We start from the raw sequence: 13,672 nt of genomic DNA, 5'->3' as shown, positions 1-13,672 counted from the left end.
TCTTCTGCACAGTATCCAGCATCAAAGCAACTGCACCTACTGAAACACTTTCCACAGAAAGGCTAAGAGTCAGATCAGCCCCAAAAGTGCTCCACCTCTTCTTCTCCAGTGGTCCCTGCAATAAAACTGTAAAGAATATTATTGGGATTTTGGGAAGCAGAGAATCATGTTTCAGTTTATCTATTCACAGTATGTTTGGCAGATAAACAGAAAAGTTAATTCCCTAGAGAGATCCATCCAGTACTTTTCCAAAGTGCTTTATGCAATATGCGTACTCTCAACTTTGCTTTGAAAAGCAAAGAAGAGCTGTGAATTTCCACATGAAGATATCTTTGCTTCAATTAATAACACATCATTTTGGACTACAGCTCCCCAAACAGTGAAGAGCTGTTTAGTTCTCTTTCCAGCAGATAACTGAGGCTGACTGAGTAACAGACTGCTTGCAAACCAGCAAGAGAAGATGCTGGACTCAGAAATCAGTGCTGCCTATTTAATTACTAAGGCGTAAAATTTAGGATCTTTAAACAAATCAAAGCAGAGAGAATAAAAAAGATTAATTAGGGAGCTTAGCTGGAGAGTATGGTATTTATTATCAACATTTCTCAAGCACAGCTCTTGCTGGGATGTGACTGAATGAGCCAGCCCTGAGACTCCAGTACTCCCACCCCTGCAGAGAGCCCATTGTGGCAGCCTCAACAGTTCTGTCTCCCTTGAGCTGCTGGTGTGAATTTTGGATCCACAGCTATTTTGGGGCAGTTTGCCAGCACCAAACAAAGATTTCCATCTGAGAATCTGAGTCAGGGCATGTGATTTAATTAATGAGGATAACAATAAAGCTGGTATGGCTTTGTGAAGGCAGAAAGTGGAGAAGAATGATGAAGTGGAATATGTCAGCTTCTGTATACTTACAGAGATTCAGCTGTTTAGAAATAACACTGGAATTAGTTCTCCTTAGTCTGGGAAAATAACTTTATAACATTGGGGTACTTCTTACAGTAATCCTCTGGGTGACAGGACTTCGACAAGCAGTGGCTCTGGACGGTTCCCCTGACGTGGTGGTGCCTGCATGAGGCATCTGTCGGGGCAGAGTCCAGACTCAGGAGCAGAGCCAGCCACGCTCCCTCCCCGGAGCATCCGCACCTGGATCCGGCTCGCGGGTCACAGACCTGGAGATAACGAGGACACCGTGCTGGGAACAGCAGTGCTGGGGAAGGGGCAGGCACAAAGGGAGAGGCAGAGGCTAATGCTGGCTGCCCTTCAGCTCTGTTAAATCCATATACAGCAGCCAGCACAGAGCACCAACCTCTGCTGCGGCCTCTACAGCTTCGCAACAAAGCAGACAACAAAGCTGTCTCAGACACCTCATCTTTGATGGCACAAACAGGACAGCAAAATGAGAAATTACGGTATTAAGCAATTTTCCTTTGAATGAATATGGAAACATATGGATCAGTGGATTTTTATATACAGAGGTACATGTGATCTTCCAATATCACTTCGTTTAAAAAAATATATTTAAAACCCACAAAGAGTTAACACAGAATGCAAAAGAAGTTGTAAGAAGCTTCATGTAGGAGGCTATAAAACTAGAACAACTGAGACTTTATGAGACAGGGGACAAGCTTACTTGTGAACAGTATTAAAACACCAATTTTATTCAGGAATACAGAATACATTTTTGAAGATTTCCAGTTTACAAAAGTTTAAGACAAGGTTGGCTTTCAACATACAACCTCCCTTAAAGCATTTCAGTAATTCCTCTATTTCAAGTTGACAAAACCCCTCAAATAGAAGGAAAAAAAAAAAAAGACAAATGAAGGCCACAGTTCTGTACTGGGATACATTCAGGCAGAATCCAGCACAGTATTGAAATTCTTCCTGCAGTCCGTATTTTAGTCCATGGGTGTAATATAACCTTGTGTTAATAAAAAAACTATTGCAGATCTAGTAAGAACTGCAAGAAAAGCCCTTGTCTTACCATTTTAGTTCTAGGCATTATATGCAAAGTAGTTTCCAATAAGCAACAGTTAAATCCAGTACTTGTCATTTGATCACCACATTAAAAATACAGCATTAAATTTTTTCTTCATTTATACATTTTTAAATATTCATTAAAAACCAGAATCAGTGTCCCTCCTTCCTTTTCATTGTTAATAGTTTTCCTTATCTACTAAAACCATTTGTCTTTGCTAAAATGTCTAAAAGTAAAGAGCACCAGATTAACAAGCTGCAGCATTAATTAAAGTGAGAGTCACCTCTTTCCTCCACTCAGTTTCTAAATCTATCACAAGGGCCCTATTAGCTGTATCAAAGTGAAGTGGTGTAAATAAAACTGATTTGGCTTAAAAGCAGAAGAAGGAATGCAGAGTTATTTAAAATTTGCAGTGCAGTCAGTGTTTTTGTGTATGTCACTGCAGACAAGAGCCAAGAAAATTATTCACAGGCTTTCTTTTAAAAGCATTACTGTCAGTTTTCCATTTCCAGTAGCAGAGAGGTAAATGGTAATTTGCCTTACAAGGAACTTCAGATTACTATCAAGCAGAATCACTAATGGCTTCATTTTAAAGACACAGCTCTCTGATTTCAGCAGAGGTTACAGATACTTGAACCTCCCTAATTTCATTTATTTATTTATTTTTAAATGACCTTCTTTCCAACATGCCTTCATTTACCTCAAGTAGTCATTTCTTTGAACTCTTTTGTTAAAATATATTAACAGCTGCACTGAGAACTACTCAATACAGTGGTCACCATTCAGTACACATGTGGAAACAGAATTTGGCTCTTGAAGAAAACTTAAATTGATTTTACTTTTCTAAGACTGAGTCTTTGAAATAGCATGCATCTGTTTTAATATTAAGTAGAAAGGAAAGCTCTTGGATGACTAATACCAAACTAAAAGGTTAAGAAAAATTGCAAACAATAGGATGATCAATTCCAATTTTACCTGCTACCAGGAAGAAACCCTATCACGTGGTATTGGATGAACATTTAACTTCAGCCTTACAAGCTGCAGGATTTTCAATGAAATATTTAATTTCATCAGCACGTTTCCCAAAGACCCCACTGAATAATGCAGTGCAATGCTGTATCTACACACTAGAAGTGACACATCATAAACAATTTCTGTGTGATACTACAGCAATTTCCAAAGAAACCAGCCTGGCAAACCTGTTCTGCAAACCAGAAAACTGGGGTAAGATGAGCCACCTCAAGTTTTAGCACACCTTTTTGGAACAAGATACTGAACTGCTGTAGTCCTCGAAGTTCAGTGGTCCCCATAAGTAACAATGAAGAGGAAGACAAGACTTGTTGCTCTTTCTGGATCTCTAGACAGTGATATGTAATAACACCCAGAAATGCAGGTAACAGATTTTCCAATCAACATTCAAACAGAAAGGCACAATCTCCTTTTAAGCTGTGTTTTCAAAAATTAGAAGATTCCTATACAAAGATAAATACATCCTTAGCTGGAAGGGAAAACATCACCATTTAGAATGTTTTTTCCTTTTCTTTTTTTTTTTTTTTTTTGAAAAGTCCAAATGTATTATCTTAATGCAAAAGTTACATGAATATATACATCCTAAAAGGGTATCTTTTTTTAATATATATATATGTACATATGTGACAGTGACTGACACAGAAGACAGAAGAAACAGGCTATATTCACTCTTTTCCTACTTCCCAGCAATGCAAGGCAATGCTTTTCAGATGCCATAGGCACCCAGGATTTGGGCTGCACACCATCTGGTGTCTTACAATACACATGGTGGAATGCAATCCCCAGTGCAAGGCTTGTTTGAGGGACACTGGATTAGTTTCACTAATACAGCCTTAGGCAACTTTAAAATTTAAAAGATACCTGATTACAATGAAACTACTGCAAACTCTTCAATGGTATGTTTTCAAGACCAGTATGAAATTTCTAAAACAGCAACAGAAAATCATTAAGGTTAATTCTGATAACAGCTCTCTTACAGAGGCCAGGCAGAACCTTAATGAAAGGCAAGAGGGACAGCAGGGTCCAGTGATCACAGGAGATGTCCCTGCACCCACATGTACAATTAACTCATTCACATACCTGAGTCTGAGCTACCTGTAAAATGAAGGACAGCTGTCTGCTCTGTGCAAGGACAACAGTCTGCCTATTACCTTGGTCAGCCAGTAATAAAGCTAAACCCTGCTTTGTGCAGGACAGCATAATTACACTGCTTGAGTTCTCAGCAAGAGTGAAATCTGACCCACTCTTGTACATTACTTTGCAAGGACCTAGGAGCATCTTCAGCAATGCACTTCACCACAGGCTGCCTAAGTCTGTAATGAAAGCTGCCCTTCATCTGCTTCCAACGTCAGCCCAGCCCATCAGCATTAGAATTGTCCAGGACTCCCCACCATGTCCTCAGTCCTGGAATGACCTGTGCTTGTAAATCTATCTGGTCCCTGCCTCTTGCATATTGTGGCAATAGACTCCAGAGCTGGAAATTAAAAAAAATCCAAAAAAAACAACCCAAAAACCAACAACACCCTAACTCCTTCCCTAGAAATTCAGATGTATTTATGAGAACTGAGACTGAACTTGAGTTGTTCCCTTACCTGCACTCCAAATTCTTGGGTTCTGAGCATGTAACCTTGGGCAGAAGAATCTACCTTACGAAGATGAGGAGGAAGAAAGCAGAAGGTGTGGGCCGTCAGCTTTCTTCACTTCCTTTAAACAGCAAAGTCTGTTTAACGACACTGTTCTTTTACACAGAAAGAGTGGGAAATGTGGGATAGACAAATATAAATGATTTTTCAAGGCAAATTTCTCCCCAGACAAGAGGAAGACACTGCACTGTTTTCCATATACTGAGCACAAGTTTGGGCTTGTGGCATTTAAATTCACAGCTTCTTCCCTCTTGCCACTCCAAATACCGTTACCTCAGAGGTGCTTTCACATGGTGATTCAACAAGGTGCCGTGAAACACATTTGGCAGGAGACCATTACAAGACTTAGGACAGAAAAAGCATAAATAATTCTGGTTTTCTGCAGAAGGTAGAATTTCAACCAAATGAATGTGAATAATGCAAACTCTATGAAAACCAATGAGTTTAGCAAAAACAAAACTTTGACAGTTTAGGGTTCTTGTGGTGTAGCAGAACTACACCCAAATGTTGCACTATGTACACACCTACACACAGTATTACACAGGTGTAATGTACACTGTGCATGTACACATACATGCTGTAGATGGGGTGCCAAGCCCAACACCTGTCACTGCACGACCTGCTTTATAAATATATGTGTTTTATAAATATAACAAACTACTCATTCTCATTAAAACTTTCTGTGCTAGGTGTTTGCCTCATACCAGTTTTGGTATTGATGATTTTGCTGGAACAATTTGGGGGTTTGTTTTGTTGTTTAGTTGTGGGGTTTTTTAGCAGGGAACACATGGAGCACTGTTATGCCACTCAGGAAAAGAAGTCTTGCTCTGTTGTTTTGAGAAGCTTCAGTGCCCCTGTACTCAGCCTTGACATTTGACAGATAAGCCAACCTTTGTGGTGTTGCTGAGACAACCCATGCAAATTTGGCCTAGATACTGGCATCTGGGAAAAAAACCCCTTGCTTAGTTACAGCTGTTGCATCCTCACAAACTTAAGCCTCCTTCACAGGCCACACAGAATGGGTCAAGTAGGAGATTTACTGAAGTTTGGGCACTGCCAGGTGGCTGGCATTGGGCACCAGACCTCCTCTCATGTGCTTCAGTGACCACCAGTTGGCACCAGACAGTAAGGAGAAACAGCTCCCACACTGACAGCATGGAAGGCAGTCTGAAAACAAGAGTCCTTCTGGCAGAGTTCTCATGTACAACTTCTGTAAATATTATACACACACATATATACACTCATATACAGTAAGCAGTCCAATAAATACATCATATCAGTTCTTCTGACAACAAAGCACTGATGTTTCTCTTACTTGTCTGAATCAGAACTTGTTCACAGAAATACTGTGGAGAGCTTATGTGACTCTCAGCTTAGCTCTCCTTGCTCTGCCTTTGACAAGCCCAAAAGGCTGAATTCAAATATGAACTCAGTGTGAATTCAAAGCAAGTCATCATTCAGGCACACGTCCCCTGAAGCCTATTAGCCACAGCAGATTAACCCACACAGCCACAGCAAACGCCTTCTGGCCATCCCAGCCACTGGAGCAGTTACACTTCTCTTTCAGCAATGTGGCTGACCAGAGGATCACTCTGATCTGCTGTCCTCTCCAGGAGAGTTCTGTGCCCATCCGTGCTGCCACGGATGCCTCTCATCCAGCTGCTGGATGTGCCCACAGGACTTTCTGCCGTGGGGGTGTCTGTGCTGGCCAAGCTTCCCGACCGAGAGCGGTAAGGAGGAAGGTCTGGCTGATTGGGGGATTCAGAACAATACGGTGGTGGAGGAAGGTCAAACCAAGGTGGTCTGCTGTAAGACACACAACAGAGTAAGAAGTTACTAAAAACAGTGGGACAGAAGGTAGTACTCCATAGTATTCCAATGATGAAAAAAAACCCCAAACAGTATTTCTTAGCTTTTCACTTATGACACATTTCAAGAGATCTCAGACCCGCTCACATTATTCAGGTAATTTCAAAATATCACACCACCACTGGGAAGCAAGATTTCTGGCCAAGGTGCAACATAGTAGTTACAACCTGTTTAACAATCCACATGCTGAGTTAGAAGGCTATGGACTTACAACAAAGCTGGCTCAAAGACAGCTGTGCAAGAGGTAAAAAACCTTTCTGTTTAACATTTACACCAGAGAGAACACTAAAAGAAGTAACATTAAGTGGTGGATTTACACCTATAGATGATGATGTGAACAGAAGAGAGCTCCAAGGAAACCTCCACTAAGTGACAGAGATTAATGGCTTACAGTCTACAAATAAATAACAAACTGAATTCTCCACACTGACAAATCACTTTGGCTGTCAGGAGATCACATGCAGAGCAACTGTTAAGTAAGCACAGGCAAGATGAGTACTGCATTCAGGAAAACTGTTCTGTGGTTCTGATAGTAAGCAAGTAAACAGACTGAAGGGTTGAGCAGATTGATAACAGGCCCTGGGAGCAATTAGCTCCAACATTAGTGATGGTTTTATCAGCTCAGGTGAGGAGTGATTACAATCTAGATACCTGCTCATTTAGTCCTTGATAAGGAAAAGATATCATTATTATGAAAGACAACATTAAGACAAGGGACCTGCAGCCAAAAGCAGTAGAGAATAGGAATTTACTATTATTCTTAATCCCACAGTTTGTACTAAAATAACAACAGGGTGATGATGAACAATCTGAATTGTTAAAGTTTGTCCATATCCTTTTTATGTAGAGGGGATGTCTGCTTACAAGTTTTGTTTGGAAAGACTTTACAGACAGAGGTTAAAATGAAGGTTAATTATCTACAAATAAAACCAGTGTCCTAACTACAGAACTACAAAAACATCATAAACAAGCCACACCCACACCAAACTTCAAAGCACTTTTAGCTATTTAAATTAATTAATTATTTAAATTAAGAAGAATTAAGAATTAAGAATCCAGAGTTCTGTTCTTTTTTTCTCTTGGTAAAAGGTAAAGCAGTGCAGAGCAGAAGAACTATACTATTTCTTTATACAAGAATTGAAGAACTCTCTCACCTTTATATACTTACCATAAATGAACAGGGCTGTATTTTTTCAGTATTATGACCTACAACTTAGTTGGGTTTTTATGGTGAAACTCCAAATTCAGTTCTCACATTTTGATTCCAGACTTGCACACAGGCTATCACTACTAGCCAAGTGATACATTTTCCTGCCATTCTCAAAATCTTACATGTGCTAGAAGAATACGACTTGAGTTTGTCTCAAATCCCTTTAATACCAGTAACAGTAAAGGGACCTGAGGACTGTGAATTTTTTATATACAGAAGGAGCTCAGATTTACTGAAATTTGACCCTGCGCAGGCGACAGAAGCGCAGCACTGGACTTCTGTCAAAAGCAGCAGTAAGTGGGGAGCAGCAGCCCAGCCCACCAGAGCTGCAACCCGCAGAGGGATGCTTTGGTGAGCGCACAATCAGCTCCCGCACATACCTTTGGTCGAGCACGGCCTCGGAATAGGAGGGCGGGGAGTCCAGCTCCATTGGCCTGTGGTAGGGCTGGCTGGCCACGTACTGCACGCCGTTGTTGACGTTGTAGGTGACGCTGCAGTGGTGCGGGTGGTCCAGGACCACCAGGCGGGACAGCAGCACGGGGTGCTGCAGGCGATGCACCGGCAGCGTCATCAGGTTGTTGCGCTTGCGCTGGTGGTGCAGCACCAGGGCCAGGAAGGCCACCACAAGGACGAAAATGACAGAGCTGCCAATGATGGCGTAGGTGATACTCGGGTAGTAAAGCAGCTGATTTTCGGAGGTCACGTAATCCTGGCCACTCCCTGCCTCTGCAAGACAAAAGGAAAAGGAAGCCTGAGGTCGGTTTCAATATAAAACTGCGTTTGGTCTATGCAGTGTTGTCTGCTGAGTGACAAAAGAAAGATTTCTCTTTTCCTTCAGATTGTGAAAAATGAGCTTATTAAAAGCACATGTATGGGAATTGGAGACTGGCAGAGTATCCCTCAGCCCATACTCACCCGCAGTAGTGCCAGCACATGAACTACTAGGGAGAGACAAGCTGAGAAAGAGGAAAATACACACCATAGTAGGAAGCACGAGCATTATCATGGGAGTACCTCCCGCACCCCTAGCTAACAGTCATAGCTTTTGTTTCCAGGGGTGAGACACCCAGTTCCAAGCCATAACCACAATACCTCATCTGCACCTGGGAAAGCTCACTAGAATTAGAGATGTAGAAGGCGCAAAACTTTTTCTTTTTTTTTTTTTACTTCACATTCCCCTGACACCGTTTAAGCCCCATGTTCACAAGGTCATGCAGCCACTGAGAAATATATTTTTGGGCAGGAATCCCTCTTTCTGTGCAGCCTGTAATTCCTTATAGCCTCAAACAGGCTATTCTGACATTCATCTACCTCAAGAAAAATATAAGGCTGAGTAAAAGCCATACCAAACCAAACAAACAGAACCCCAAATCCACACAATTACAAGAGCATGATCCATCCAAATTCTTAATTTCCTACTGCACAAGGCTGACACAGTAGGTCTTGGCGTATGATTTTCCTTTCTTTTTCTTATCAAGCAAAACTGCTCTTCAGTCATTCAGAGCTGCAATAGAGCCATTAACATATTTCTCTAACAACAGATAATGAAATATACACTGACTGTGCGCAGCATAATGGAAGACCTTTACTCAAGCACTCATTGTTTTCATCAAGATGCTTTAGGTATCTCTCTCAATATCTGATTTTGGTAGTTCACTTCCATAGTTAAACACCAAACCACAATTTCCAGCATCATTAAAAATAGCTTCTGCATTTGTCAGTAAGATAATACAACATAAAATGGCTAATCCTTTAAACATCTCCATTCTAAAGCACAGATACTTTCATAAGAAGAGATGAGATGGGGAAAAAGATTGTACCAGAACTAAGAAAACATTATTTCTTCACTATGAGAGTAGCGAGGCAGCGGAACAGGTTGCTCAGAGAAGCTCTGGATGCCCCATCCCTGGAAGTGTTCAAGGCCAAGTTGGACAGGGCTCTGAGCCACCTGGTCTAGTGGAAAGTGTCTCTGCTCACAGCAGGTGATTGGAAAAAGATGGTTTTTATGGTTCATTCCAACCCAAGCTATTCTGTGATTATTGGTCCTGCTACCAACTATGAAAACTACCACTCACACAGAGTTGTTCCAATGAAGATGCCACTACAAGCAGAGACCAGAGCTTTGCAGGCCAGCTGCAAGCCAGACTTTTCCTGCTACTTAGTGTAACACCTAAGGGAGGATCTTTGCTAACTTTATTTCCCTGTGCAACGGTGCTAGAGAAAGCAGAAATCACTGTTTCCAGTCAACATTTGGTCTCTGGCTCACTCAGCAAAGTGAATCAGCTCTGCATGAGGAATGTAAATGAAAGCAGAAGGAAGGGAAGGAATTGACATGCATTACTAATTTTAATTACAGCTCATCACATATTACTCTGGCTCCTTTAATACACTCCCTAAATTCAACAGCTGAAAAATGAATTCATGTCACGTATCACAGACAAGGGCCAGCACAGGAAATATAATGACAAGCAGGTCATTTTAATGCAAACATCAAGAAGTTTATTTGCAAGGACTGACCCATGGATGAATACTACTACCTGCAGCAAGTACAAGGAAGGTAGATCTATTATGACTCCCAGTGAAACACCACAAGACTCTCATTCCATTTGGCTCACTGGTTACTGTGCACTGGCATACAGCTGAAAACAGGATGCCTATGCAGACCTGATGAAACCTAATTAGTTACTGGGGGTCACTCTGCAGCAGCACAGTCTGTATAATAATCTCCATCTTGAGGAAAAATGAAAAGTGAATTATCCATGAATGTTTTTTCCCAACCTTTTAAAGTTATCCACCTGTTTAGGATATGTCATGAGTTGGCACTGGCCAGATGTTAATGCACCCATGAATATATGTTTTTTCTCTAACAACTCCTGTGGGATGTGATCAGGAACAGAGCAGAGCAGGCTTAAATCTTGAAAACAAAAAAAACCCCACCAAAACTTTATTAATTACATAAGAACAGGGACAGAAATACTCTTAAACACACACAGAGACAGAAATAAAAACTTCTTAGAACATTTCTTCTCCCAGTTTCTACCTCCCCACCCATCACTCTTCACAGACCAACCTTCGGGTTTTAGATCAAACAATCACCACTCAAAAACAAACTAATCTTCAATTCAGCAAGGGAGAGAGGAGTCTCTCTGGCACCACAGACTGTTCTCCAGAACACACAGGTCTACTCCTTATGTGTTCCCATGTCACTCGTGACACCGCCCAGAGAAGTCTGCCAGGGTGACACTCTCTTTTTCCTATGTCCAGCGCTCTCACCGCTGTCTCATAGGCCAAAACTACATACAGGGCTTTTTAAGGATGCTGCATGCCAAGCTCTCCCCCTTTTCACCCAGGGGCCGGGGTTCCAGGAGCAGGTCTGCCCTGAGGGCAGAGGGCGCCACCTCACCCTCCCCCTCTCTTCTCTGCTCGCTCTACTCTTCAAGTGCCAGTCACTGTAGCAAAAGCAGGGCAGCTGCATCCACCCAAAATGCAGTTTATGTTCAAAAGAGACTTAAGTTCAGTCTATGGCTGACATTATGCAAGAGAAGTCTAGCTCAGAAGGCTACTCCTCTCATTCTTCCATCGGGTTCCTTCCAATCGTGCTTTATCACCTTGGTCCCAGGCCGCTTCCTTCTCCTTTTTTCCAAAATCACCAGTCATGAGAATCAATGTCTAAGAAAAGTTTCTTTCTGCCAAGCAAGGGTTAACAGCTTCTGTCTCCCAGCAGGGTGCAGGCTCAGGCACTCCCAGGCTCGGCAACTCCCACGTAGCTGGGCACCTTCTCCCGGAGTTTGGGGGGGAAGAGGGGGTGAACACACACAGAAGGCACTTCCACAGTTTTCCACCCCTCCATCCTGGACGGGGCAGCTCAGTTCCAGTCCTGTCTACTCTCTTCTCTCCCCCGGGGCTCCGGCTTACCTGAGCCCGACCACGTGTTTTCCCCTCCCCCACCCAGCCTCGTGGCTGGGCAGGGGAAGGAGGCCGGAGACGTCTCTCTGCTGAAACCGGGATCCAAAAAAGAGGCCGAACCCCCTTGGGGTCCTGCTTTTAACTCTTTGTGTCCTCAGAGGCGTGTCCAAACCTCTGAGTGACCAATCCAGGTGCCAGCAGAAAAGCTGATTACTGATTGGAATGCCCACATCCCCCTGGAAAAATTCACCTCCCCCGCAACCACGACAGGATAGCATCTTCTAGGTCCTACAGGAACCAGTGCTATAAATCCAAACAAGTTAACTAGACTGCAGAAGAAAAACTGCTTTGTCAAAAGTTGGATGGGATGTGATGACCAGCTTTAGAACAGTGTGAAACAAAACATCTCTTACCTGATTTTATAATCCTTTTCGTACAACAACCATAGACGTATCCTGAAGAGATTTAGGATACCTTTGCAGTTAAAATCCTGTTTCAGAGATTTGGGATTACTGTGGCTAATGAAACATCATTTATTTACCAGTAACTCTACTCCTTTTGGGGTGTTTAGATCTGTTTCTTGTATCCCCATTTTGTTCATCATCTCTCTGAAACCCAGAGCAATCTAAGGGCATGCCTACAGATCTGGTCCCTGAACCAGAAGCAGAGCTATAAGGGTGCTGTTTTGAACAGTGTTGTCTGGTGCAACCTTTGAACCAGCCTACAGAGCAACATTGCATTTAGGATTGGAATTAGCATCTCCATCAGTTCAGCTAATTCTAGCCCATGTGTCTCTAACATGAAGCAGCACAGAGGGGTACAGATACATCCTGTGAAGAGGAAAGAATCTGGTTCATTTGTCAAGTGCTCTTTCTTGCACCCCAGACAGCATTGAGGATTTGCATAGAGACACCCTCCCCATACAAAGAATCCAGCTCCCTAAACATTCTCCTGTCCAGGAACAGACTGTACCTGAGATGGAGTTCTAACTAGGAAGCTATCACTGAACCAAGTCTTTCACCACAATAACAACATTATTCTTGCCTTACTGGTGGGTTTTCTGAGCCAAGAAGATTTAATCTTAAGATCTCTTAGCAAGCCATGCTCACAAGGGAAGTCCAGTGGCTTTTCACTTTGGCTGTGATATAATTTACTCCACAAAAGACCAGCCTATACCTAACCTCTCTTTTCTAGCAAGGCCAGTAAATCAAAACCTGCAGAAGATGAAAGTAACATTACCTGAGCCTACCAACACTGCTTGGCTTGCAGTCCAAGAGAGGTGAATTGCCCTTAATGGTCTTCCAAAGTAACACTGTGGCAAGAAAATTGCTCTATGGCACAGCTAAAAGAAAAGTAGCAGAACCATGAAATGGTTTTGCATACAGGAGACTTACATCACGTTTTTGGTTTGCCTTTCTATATACCTGATCATGTTGAAGTAAATAATTTTTTAGAAGTCCCAGATAACATTCTGGGTTTTTTTGTAGGTTCTGGTGAATATTCAGAGGCTTGGACAGGCATGAGGGGTACAGAGCTGAGACTGCCTGATGAACCTCTATCCTTTTGCACTCGATGTAAAAGGGAGAAGGTGAGAGATAGAGGACATCTGAAAACTCTCAGTTGGACATGCACGACTACTCAAGGAAACAAAATCCATGACTCTTTAGCTCTGCTCTAATAACTTTCAGCAAATGTTTACACATCACAGAAGTCACTGAATTGAATTTCTTGGTAATTCAGTTATCCTCTCCCAGGAGAAGCAGGCATTATCCAGGTAAGTTTAAAAAGTTCTGTCTGCTCTGCTACTAAGTACAAATTCATGAAAAAGAGTGAGTGGGCAAGCTAATTTCATTTAAATTCATGGCGTATTTATTATTTTGTGGGTTTTTTTCCCTTGAAGAAGATCCATTTTCTATCATGCCACATATAAACAGTTTATCAATGTCACTTATGCCTATTAAATCCTAGTATCTGGAAAATTCTGGATTCACAGATTAGAGATTTTTGGAGTGTAAAAAGCCTTGTGAATAATTTAGGAAAATA

The 13,672-nt window shown here is 42.1% G+C and overlaps 1 protein-coding gene across 4 annotated transcripts in view; it reads right to left on the bottom strand.

Annotated features, from left to right (window-relative positions):
* Nucleotides 1-1,634: 1,634 nt before the first annotated feature.
* LDLRAD3 (low density lipoprotein receptor class A domain containing 3) overlaps nucleotides 1,635-13,672 on the bottom strand; it is a 106,541-nt gene continuing 94,503 nt past the window's right edge. For 2 of the 4 annotated variants that reach the window (XM_063398323.1, XM_063398325.1), the window contains 2 exons: nucleotides 8,104-8,449; nucleotides 1,635-6,450 (listed from right to left, as the gene is read on the bottom strand). In XM_063398323.1, coding sequence (XP_063254393.1) covers nucleotides 6,195-6,450; nucleotides 8,104-8,449 — 602 coding nt within the window. In that variant the 3' untranslated portion in view covers nucleotides 1,635-6,194. The remainder of the gene's footprint in view (nucleotides 6,451-8,103; nucleotides 8,450-13,672) is intronic. The other 2 variants (XM_063398324.1, XM_063398326.1) reach the window with 1 other exon arrangement.

The sequence above is a fragment of the Prinia subflava genome, chromosome 5 (assembly GCF_021018805.1).
Source record: "Prinia subflava isolate CZ2003 ecotype Zambia chromosome 5, Cam_Psub_1.2, whole genome shotgun sequence".
Lineage (NCBI taxonomy): Eukaryota > Metazoa > Chordata > Aves > Passeriformes > Cisticolidae > Prinia > Prinia subflava.
This window is presented reverse-complemented; position numbering and strand designations above follow the sequence as displayed.